The sequence below is a fragment of the Notolepis coatsorum genome (genome assembly GCF_963971535.1).
Source record: "Notolepis coatsorum genome assembly, chromosome: 14".
In the NCBI taxonomy this organism is placed as follows: domain Eukaryota; kingdom Metazoa; phylum Chordata; class Actinopteri; order Aulopiformes; family Paralepididae; genus Notolepis; species Notolepis coatsorum.
The window spans coordinates 75548349-75559395 of NC_140178.1; the positions used below are offsets into that span (position 1 = coordinate 75548349).

The following is an 11047-nucleotide window of genomic DNA, read 5'->3' on the forward strand; positions in this document are numbered from 1 at the left end:
TCCCATGGGACACGGCAGTGGTCACAGTGTGAGGGACTGTGTGCCAAGGCTAAAACACCCTCCCACTCTCCTATCTGCTCACAGGGTTAGACAGGTGGAAATCACACGCTATCCACTGCTGACCTCTGGTGGAATCTCTGAGGTACTGCGGATGTGGTGAGGTCCACCCTCAGTCAATTCACAAACTTGTTTTTTAGAAACCGATTCGGAAACATTCTGTTTGCCAAACACAGTGAGTGAGTGCACTATAATTTGTCTTTCTAACAATGATGAAAATAATATATATAACTTCTAAAGGTTCAACGGTACAACAGACATGGTACAACGACAGCAGAGCACATGAACAGCAGGGTAAACAATAAACATAGTATTATGATGTATAAAAAACATACTATTAACACTTTGGCTGCCGGAAAACGCCTAAACACGTCATTCCCGGCCATGCTCAATTTGCCGAAGACGCCTTACAGCGTCTTTAATATCAATATTTCAAAAATCTGGGATCGGATTCATATTTCCCCTCCGCTGGCCTGAGATCCACCAGGAGGACCCACTGAGCTCTCTGGCGGTTCAGGAGCGCCATCTGGTGGCCGATCGGCGCAATCGCTTAACAGGAAGTGCTACGGAGATTGTTCTGGTCGGCCGTATTACTTCCGGGCACTAGCTATAGGTTCCGCCGGGACTCGATCTCGACACACTACATAGCGATCGATTGCCAATAACTCGATAAACAACATGATTTGGACGTATATACCATTATACAAGCTGGAAATGGACCAGGTAAATCTACATCCCATAATGATAAAATTTCTACTCTACGATGATCGCCCAACGGCGCGCGGAGACTGGGGTGAGTTTTAGCGTGTAAAGTTACCGTCTTCGATACTAACTGCTATTATCAACATTTGACCCACATTAGATGATTGGTATAACGCTGCCCACGGAATTATAAACGCCCCCTAGCCCATCCGGTCAACATCAGATGACGTGTAGTAACTTCTAGAAGTACGTCTAGTTGGAATTTTTTATATCGCGCTGATTGCCATAAAACTGTATTGCATCATCAATATAATGTATTTGGGGCTATAGATCACGTTCTGGATAAAGCTGCAGAAAGAGATGAAAACATACTTATACATTAGACCATACTTTACTATGAATATGTGAATGAAAAAGTTTAACGTTGCTACACAATGAACAATACATATAGGACTTTGAATGGGCCCTAATAATGGCAATGTAGCAATAGAATTTAAAAAGTTATAGCCCTGCAAAGAAGGGGACTTTCTCTATAGACAAATAGAGCCGGCAACCTACGGTTGATAATGAATTTAACCCATGGCAGCCAAAGTGTTAAAGTTAACTGATCTTGTGGAATTTAAAACAGCACAAATAATGTATAAAGCAAAGGGTAATGTACTTCCAGGAAACATTCAAAAACTGTTCTTTGAAAGAGAGGGGGGTTATAATCTGAGGGGAGAACTCAACTTAAACGTTTTTAGTGTACGTACTACCAGGAGAAGACATTGCATTTCCATATGTGGAGTGAAACTGTGGAACAGTCTGAATATTGTGCGGAGTTATAAAGAAATAATTTTCACGAGGTACAGGGATGAGGAAGGGATTTGACATTCACAGGTGTTTAAATTTTTCTTTTCTTCATGTTTTACATATTTTTTATGTTTTGCATATATTTGTATATATTGTTTTGCAAGGTTTTAAATTAGTAAGAAATTACATTCATTTTGAGTAGTGGAAAAGGGGTAGGATTAAATAAGTGTATACTTCTTCCTACTCCTTTCGAACATGTAAATTGTTGTTATTTTTTTTCTTTTTATTATTTTTATTCCATTTCATTGCTAGAGATGAATGATTTGTTTTAGTTTTTTTTAGACAATAGACAGACGTATCACTCAGGGACAATGAGACCAAACAATGAGATGTATATGTATCACTCTCCATACATTTAGTAGTGTACTGTTTAGTAGTTTAGTAAGTGTAATGTACATCTTACTGGCTGGGAGGTGTAACAAATATTAAGATATACCGTCGTGGATCCATGCAAAGGTATGGGTTTTTTGCTATACATGCGTCAATGATATTTACAAATCATGACATTTTACATTTATTTTTTAAGTTAATCTAAAACAAAGTACTCTCATTCCTTTCATGATAATTTCACATTCTCTTACATGATAAACTATCATTCCTTTATATGAGAAACTCATTCCCTTTACATACTGTAAGAAACACTCATTCCCTTTACATACTGTAAGAAACACTCATTCCCTTCACATACTGTAAGAAACTCATTCCCTGTACATACTGTAAGAAACACTCATTCCCTTTACATGAGAAACCCTCATTCCCTTCACAGGAAAAACTCATTCCCTTTACATGAGAATCTCTCATTGCCTTCACAGGAAAAACTCATTCCCTTTTCATGAGAAACCCTCATTCCCTTTACATGAAAAACTCATTCCCTTTACACACTAAACTCTCATTCCCTTCAAAGGAAAAACTCATTCCCTTTACATGAGAAACTCTCATTCCCGTTACATTCCCCCTCAATCTAGTACAAAATCATTACACACACACACACACACACACACACACACACACACACACACACACACACACACGCAATGATGACATACAGCACTGACTAGTCATTAGAATGGTTTACATACAGAATACATCCTTCTAGAACAGACTGGCCTTTCCAGAAAGTGCAGATTCCACACATGACATGGTGTTGCACTGTTTCCCACACTCCTCTTCGTCGACTCATCTCTCGACCGTCTGAAATCTATACATGTGGAACCTGTATGTGAATTAGTGTCACTGAGTACACACTGAGTTACTTCTACTTGGACCATTAGCTTGGGGTCATTGGATGAAAATAATTTAGATATTATCCATTTGTCTTCATCATTATTTTGGATTACTTGGATTATTAGATTATATATTGCATATATTTAGCTTTTAGCATTTTCTGATTATATATTAGATTATATTTAGACTATTAGATTATTAGATTATATATTGCATATATTTAGCATTTAGCATTCTACCATTTCGTTTTTTTTAGATTATATATTCAGTGTTTCCCCTAGGATTTTTTTCAGGGGGGGTGGTAGGCCCCCCAAAACTACTAGTGTTGTTGCGGGGCGCGCGTTTACATTTACATTTAGTCATTTAGCTGACGCTTTTATCCAAAGCAATTTACAAGTTCTGTACGACAAGTCATCAGGAAGGGTACAACTCTATCAGCTGAGTAACAATGTTCATCAAAGTGTTGCGTGTTACAGTGTAGGTTAGTTTATTAGGACAAGTGCATGACAGTAAGGTTAGTTAGGGTTAGATTTTAATTAATTTTTTCCCCCCATTATTTCAGATAATGGTTGAAGAAGTGCGTCTTTAGTCGACGGCGAAAGATTGGACGGGATTCGGCTGTCCTAACTGGGGTGGGTAGTAGTTCATTCCACCATTGTGGGGCAAGGACTGAGAATAGGCGGCTTCTCTTTGATGACCCTCCAGGCGCTTGGATAGGAGTAGGTCTGAGGCTGCCAGAAGATGCAGAGCGTAGGGGTCTTGAGGGTGTGTAGTTAGACCATTGACCGGAGGTAGGCGGGAGCGGTTCCCTTTGCCGCACGGTATGCTAGGTCGAGGGCCTTGAAGCGGATACGTGCAGCAATGGGGAGCCAGTGCAGGTCCCTAAGAAGTGGAGTGACATGGGCCGACTTCGGTAGGTTTGAGATCAGGCGGGCCGCTGCGTTTTGAATGAGTTGAAGAGGCTTGGTGGCAGTGGCCGGGAGGCCAGCGAGCAGTGCGTTGCAGTAGTCGAGGCGGGAGATGACTGTTGATTGGACGAGGAGTTGGGTGGCTTCTTTTGTCAGGAAGGGGCGGATCCTTCTGACGTTGCTCAGGAGGAATCTGCAGGTTCTGTTTGTTGCTGCGATGTGAGCAGAGAAGTTCAACTGGTCGTCGAGGACAACCCCAAGGTTCTTGGCGGTCGGGGACGCGGTCACAGCTGCATTCTCGACTGTGATGGAAAGGTCGGTCAGGGGGGAGGATTTGGTCGGCAGGTGGAGCAATTCTGTTTTGCTTAGGTTCAGTTTGAGGTGGTTGGTCGTCATCCAGGCGGAGATGTCGGACAGACAGGCCGAGATCCGCTCAGAGACGTGGATATCTGAGGGAGGGAGGGAGGGAGGGAGGGAAGGAGAGGAAGAGTTGAGTATCATCGGCATAACAATGATATGAGAAGCCATGAGACGTGATAATGTTACCCAGTGATTTAGTGTAGACTGGGAGAAGAGAAGGGGTCCTAGGACCGAGCCCTGGGGGACACCCGTCCGCAGGGGGCGGGTGGCCGACAGGGTCCCTCTCCATGACACTTGGTAGGAGCGGTCATTGAGGTATGATGTCAGCCATGTCAGCGCAGATCCAGCCACTCCCATTCCTGCGAGGGCCACGAGGAGGATCTGATGGTTGACTGTGTCGAAGGCTGCAGATAGATCTAGGAGAATCAGGACAGAGGAGAGGCCTTTCGCTTTTGCTAAGTGAAGTGCCTCTGTGACCGCAATGAGGGCCGTTTCTGTGGAGTGGCCAGTCCGGCAGCCAGACTGATTAGGGTCTAGGAGATCATTATGTAAGAGATAAGCAGTAAGTTGGTTGGATACAGCACGTTCAAGTGTTTTAGAAAGGAAGGAGAGAAGAGAGACAGGACGATAGTTGCATATGACGGTGGGGTTCAGGGTTGGTTTTTCTATGAGGGGCGTGACTCTGGCGCGTGTCACAGATACATGGTGTGTCAACAGTGTCGCCATAGACGCGCGCAGTAAGGCATTTGTTAGTATCGGTGCATTTCTCTACGCTGAGCTGAAATTAAACGATTGCACATAAATTGGGTAAATAAATATTTTTTTCAGGGGGGGTGGTAGGCCCCCGAAACTACTACTGTTGTCGCTGTAATTGACACCACGTATCTGTGTCCCGGATACGTGGTGTCAACTGTGTCGTCATAGACACGCACAGTAAGGCGGTTGTTAGTATCGGTGCATTTCTCTACACTGAGCTGAAATGAAACATAAATTAGGTAAATAAATATTAACAATATTTATTTACAACACATAAATTAACTTATTTACAATTATACATACAGTAGTGACAACACATGAACTATTTACAATACAGGGAGGCACATACAACACTCATAACTATTTACAACCAGTGTCAGAGCGAGCGCACTCAAGTTGTTCGGAAATTCTAGTAATTCTAGGGCTCAGAGTGCACACTGGACGCTCTGACCAAAGAGTCAGTTTATCAGAGCGGAGCAGATTTTCAGAGTGAATTTATTAACTCACCTTAACCAGGGCCCTATGAAATCCGTTTTTATCTTTTCCTGTTTTCGGATATGAATTTTCCTGTTTTGGGATTTCTCTGTTTTTTATTTTCCTGTTTTCAGACTTCTCTGATTTTATTTTTTTCCTTTGGATTTAACCAAAAAAACAATACAAAAATATGTTTTTAACTAACTTTAATAACAGTACATCTGCAAACAGTGCCAGTGTAGTTCAATGTTCAGTGCCAGTTCAGTTATGAGGTTTCTTTTTTTCAGTTCAGTTCAATGCAGTTCAACTGACAGTGCAATGCAACAATAACTAAATAATAATTAAATAGTTATCTGGCTGACATCACCATTGTGATACATAATGGTTAGGCCTTTGTGTTTTCCTCAGTGAGGGATTCTCTTGTCGGTCAACAGTTTTGTACTTGCTGAAGCTTCTCTGTATAATTATTTTTTTAAGTTTAAATATCAACATTATCTGGCCATCCTCAGTAAATATACTATCAAACTTTCCAAAGACCAGAGTTGGGACGGGCATGTGTGCGCACACACACAGAAAGGGAGAATGGCGTATATGAACTATCCAGTTCATATATCAACTTATATCAACTATCTAGTTCGCTTTTATAGTGTAATGTTTGGTTACTTGAAGGAGAGAGAGAGACTGAGACTTGTTATGCGCGACGCTAGTCAGTCTCGGAATTGTCTCGGAATGGATTTGGTAGCTTTTTTCTGCGTCTCCGTAGACCATGCTGCGCCACCGTTTTAAAGTCTTAGTGAAGATTGATTTATATGAAAACCGATTCATGTATAATTTAGCTAGCTCGCCAACGTTACTGTGATTAAAGCAAACTTTAATTAAAGATTTTTTTTTTTTTATTATTATAGATATTAGATTATATATTGTAACTATATTTATTGTAGGGCAAAATAACTGAGAGGGCATACATACCCTCATCTTGCACCTTGTTGCCCATACGCGCATGTCCAGAGTTCATTATATTGTATATTGTTTACACTGCCTTTTTATTCTATTTACATTTTTACTTCTCCACTGTTCTATAATTCTGTGACCTGTACCTGTATGTCTTCTACTACCTGTACCTCCCCTGCCACCTCCCCATGCGCTATGATACCGGATGTCCCCAAGGGGATCAATAAAGGAATATCTTATCTTATCATAGACATCTGACACACTGCTGTATGCAAATAAAAATCACAAGGTTTTACTTTGATTTCTGACATGTGAATCAGATGTTATTACTGGGGAAATTCTCCTTTAGCCTGATATTAATATTTTGCTAATAATGCAAACTTGTGCAAAATGAAAACATGCTCATGAATGTGTTATCTAGTGTGTGAAGGTGTTGTTATCTAGTGTATGACGTGTTGTGCTGACACGTTGCATAACTGTGCGAGAGTAGGTCTTATGACCGAGAGGTTGACTGATAGTGTATCTCCTGTGTCCACAGGCTACCCAACCCAATGGCATCTCAAGGCCTCCACCTCCGTTCCTCACGTAAGTCACATGGAACAAGGTGGATTGAGAACTTGCTTTTTGTTTTATACACACAAATTCATACATATACACACAAACTCATACACATACACAAATTCATACACACTCATACACAAATTCATACACACACACAGACATTAAACAAAGGAGCCCCACTTGGTATTGCATTTTGTTTACAGTTTTTGTTTGTGTTTTGAGTTGAGAATGGGGAGCGGTTGCTATGGTTTGCCACACCTCAGGTTCTGTCAAGAGAGGTCTGACAAAGTTCACAGTATAATAAGTTGCTAAACTCCAACCCCCATTAGTATATTTGTTTCTCTGGCCGAACTAACGTTAACGTTATTAATCCTGCGGCCGCACTTTATTTAAAAACAGTCAATCAAATCCCCATCAATGGAAAATTAACCAGCCCATACCCATGCTGGTTGGTCCTTGTGCAAGACTAGAAAGCAGGGATCTTTGATTAAACACATTAAACACCTGCTATCAGAAGAATAGTCAGAAAAAGGTTTTTACTTTTTAGTACTTAAGTACATGTAAAAGTAGAAACCTTTTTACTTTTACTCAAGTGTGTTTTTAGCCAGATACTCTGACTTTTACTTGAGTACGATTTTGAGACGGTACCCATACTTTCACTTAAGTATAATTTCTGGGTACTTTTTACACCCCTGCTTATTTGTCACAAACATGGAGTGTTTTCAGTCCATCCAATAGTCACACTCACCAGTATTCTGGTTTTTGAGATGCTGGAAGTAGAAAATCAGGCTAAGCATGCATATTGAAGTCAGTGGGGGACATGGGCATGGGCGGTGAATACTGCTTAGCAACATAATTTAGAATGCTCTACATTATCTGAAATGAAAATATATATATAATAATCTAACCCTAACTAACCTTACTGTCATGCACTTGTCCTAATAAACTAACCTACACTGTAGCACTCAACACTTTGATGAACATTGTTACTCAGCTGATAGAGTTGTGCCCTTCCTGATGACTTGTCGTACAGAACTTGTAAGTCGCTTTGGATAAAAGCGTCAGCTAAATGACTAAATGTACATTGATTCTGAGTTGCATGCCGGTTTGTGATGAATCGGATAGGTTTCTTAAAATTGTGGAGTATCCCTAAGTAAAATATCCCAATAGAATGCTCTGGTGAGAGTACAAGTCCAGGGGAGCTCCCGTAGCTCACCGCATATCTCGGCGCTATTTCTGCGTCGGGGAAAACCGTGCTCGTCACGGATCTGGGGGACACGAGTTCGATTCCCGGACCCGCCGTCATTTCTCAGAATGTCTTCCCCTGCTCTACATCCCATTTCAACCTGTTTCTGTCGGTCATGCCACAACAATGTGGAACGCCCTACCCAAAGCTGTAAAGGAATGTAAATCACTACCCACCTTCAAAAACACTCTCAAAGAACACCTACGGGAGACTGCAATTCAAAACTGGCCCCTACAAATGTCCTAACCCAGTTGTACAATAAAGACCAAGCATGGCTTTGTCAGTATTCCAATGTACAGCCCCACCCAACCCCACCCCACCTACCCAACCTCCTCCAATGTACAGTTTCCATGTCAAATGTATGTCAGTATTCCAATGTACAGTGTCCCCCCCCCCCCTAGCCAACCCCCCCCCCCCCCCCCCCCCACCTCCAATGTACAGCCCCACCCCACCTACCCAACCTCCCCCAATGCACAGTTTCTATGTCAAATGTATATACTCTTCTTCTGGATTTTTTTAGTATCACAAACAGTACTGTATTTGAAAATCTGGTATGTCATAAATGTATAGATGTAGCAGTACTGTATCTGTATGTCATGTGTGTCATATGATGAATTGAAAATGGGGGACCCTGATGGAAACAAGACGAAAGTCTTTCTCAGGTCTGCATCCTCTTAACAATTGTATGTATTGAGCTGTACTGTACTGTACCCATTCTGCAATCTGTTAATAAACTTTTCAATCAATCAATCAATGCTTGACCAGAAAAGCGATAAACGCTAAAAAAAAAAAAAAAAAAAACGTTTAAAAAAAAAGAGTACAAGTCCAACATTCGAAAATCTACTTGAATACAATTATAAAAGTATTTGATATTGAATTATATTATTATTTAAGTATTAAAAGTAGAGTGACTATGACATTTATATTATTCAACTTTGGAACGTTCCATTTCTGAACGCATTATCCTCTAAATGTAAATTTACCAGTTGTTGCTGGTCCAGTTATGCTGGTTTTGATTAAGTAACTAGTAACCGCAGGGTTCAGATACATGTGGATACAAAAATATAATGTTTTAGGATAGGATTCTTTTGAAATGTAAAAGTAGTGTTCCCCTAAAATGGAAATACTTATATACAGTACTAGCACCTCAAAACTATACTTTAAGCGAGGTGCCCTGTTTTTGATTGTTTGGAATTCTACTTGACCACGTAAAATGATGTGTAATGAGCACATTTTAATGGTTGAGTCTACATGGTTTAAATAGTACTTGTGTCCAAGCACTTCTTTTACTCCCGCCATTCAATAACGCTGCTCTTCTCCGTCTCCAGGGGAGGGAACCCGTTCGCCACGGTCAAGCTGCGTCCTACCCTCACCAACGACCGCTCTGCACCAGTCATCTGATCATGCACCCCCCTCAACCACCCTCCCAACCACCTTCCAGTGTCATCTACCCAGGACATACAGCTCTCCGCTGGGCTCCGCCATCATCAGCATCACCCCCTTTTGGACTTGATGGACCCGGGACCAAACCTTGGGCAGAACTTGAGCTGGTGTTAAAATCTCCACAACAAATGCCATGTGAATCCCAGTACCACCCCCTGTATCTTGCTGCTGCAAACATGTAAAAAGAAAACAGTGCGACGATTTTATTTATGAAACAGAGGCTCATATATATATATATATGATATATTTTCTTGATCTACTTTTTGTCTTCTTGCATTTGTGGCGTAGACGTTGTCAATGATGTCACATTCTCACCTGGACCTGGAAGAGGACAAGAAACTCCAAATCGGAGAAATCTAAAAAATATTGCAACGTTTTATTTATGCTGATGATATCCCGCTTGTTTTCGCCATTGAAAATCACCGTTGGAAGATATTTCCGTTGCCATAGGACAGTACTATGATGAATGTACTATATGGGACCTCTGCATTTCACCATTAGGGTCCTTATGATAGTGTTGTTGTCATTGCGTCAGTGTCGATATGTATATCTAAAGATTGTATAATGTATAGAAGAATGTATAATTAAGTCTCCTCCACTGTTGCGGTTATGAGAGACGATTGCAGGTGAATTTATAAGATGAAAGGAACACAATTTTTATTTTTTATCTTCGAGTCGCTCCTGTACACAAATGTGTAAAACAGATGTTAGTGTTATCATTGTCACCTAGCTTATCTTCTGTGGAGCCAGAACATTGCAGTGATGATGACATTTGCCTTAATGAAAGATGCTTACTGTACCTGTTGTGATCATGTCATTCACCTGTTCCTCAGATTGTGTGTTAAGTCGTGACAATCATCTCACCCTCGACACACACAATCATTTTAGCTTTGATTGCCATGGAGGATGTTGTCATGGCCTCCATGTGTAGTGGTACCTGCCCGATGCTATTCCCTTGATTCACTTGTAAAAATTGCTGTATGAAAAATAATAAAGTTTTATTTCTTCAGATTCATTTTTATTAGGGATCGTGATCTCCCAAGACTGCATTTTTGGTAACACTTTGGTCTTCTTCAGGGTCCACAATAATAATGACAAGTACCTAGAAACTAGAGTATATGTTGACAAACCCATCAGTTAAATTATATTTGTTCCACACAACTTGAGTCAACGTTTTTTCCCATCAGGTTATTGGCAGTTGCTGTGCGAGTTAGTCTCATAAAGGCTGGATTGTGTATTGTGTAATGCTAAGTATGTTTGCATGGTTTAAGGTGTAATTCATGCTGTCTCAAAGCTGGAGTTTAGTGCCTGGATGAATTAAAGGAGGCATGCTCAGTCTTAAAGCTGGAGTTTAGTGCCTGGATGAATTAAAGGAAGCTTGCTCCGTCTCAAAGCTGGAGTTTAGTGCCCGGATGAATTAAAGGAAGCATGCTCAGTCTCAAAGCTGGAGTCTAGTGCCTGGATGAATTAAAGGAAGCATGCTCAGTCTCAAAGCTGGAGTCTAGTGCCTGGA

General features: G+C 41.0%; 1 protein-coding gene across 2 annotated transcripts in view; it reads left to right on the plus strand.

Annotated features, from left to right (window-relative positions):
• Window positions 1-10549, plus strand: part of baiap2l1b (BAR/IMD domain containing adaptor protein 2 like 1b) — a 174891-nt gene extending 164342 nt beyond the window's left edge. For both annotated transcript variants that reach the window (XM_084328525.1, XM_084328526.1), the window contains 2 exons: window positions 6823-6869; window positions 9420-10549. In XM_084328525.1, the coding sequence (XP_084184651.1) occupies window positions 6823-6869; window positions 9420-9492 (120 nt within the window). In that variant the 3' untranslated portion in view covers window positions 9493-10549. The remainder of the gene's footprint in view (window positions 1-6822; window positions 6870-9419) is intronic.
• The last annotated feature ends 498 nt before the right edge of the window (window positions 10550-11047 follow it).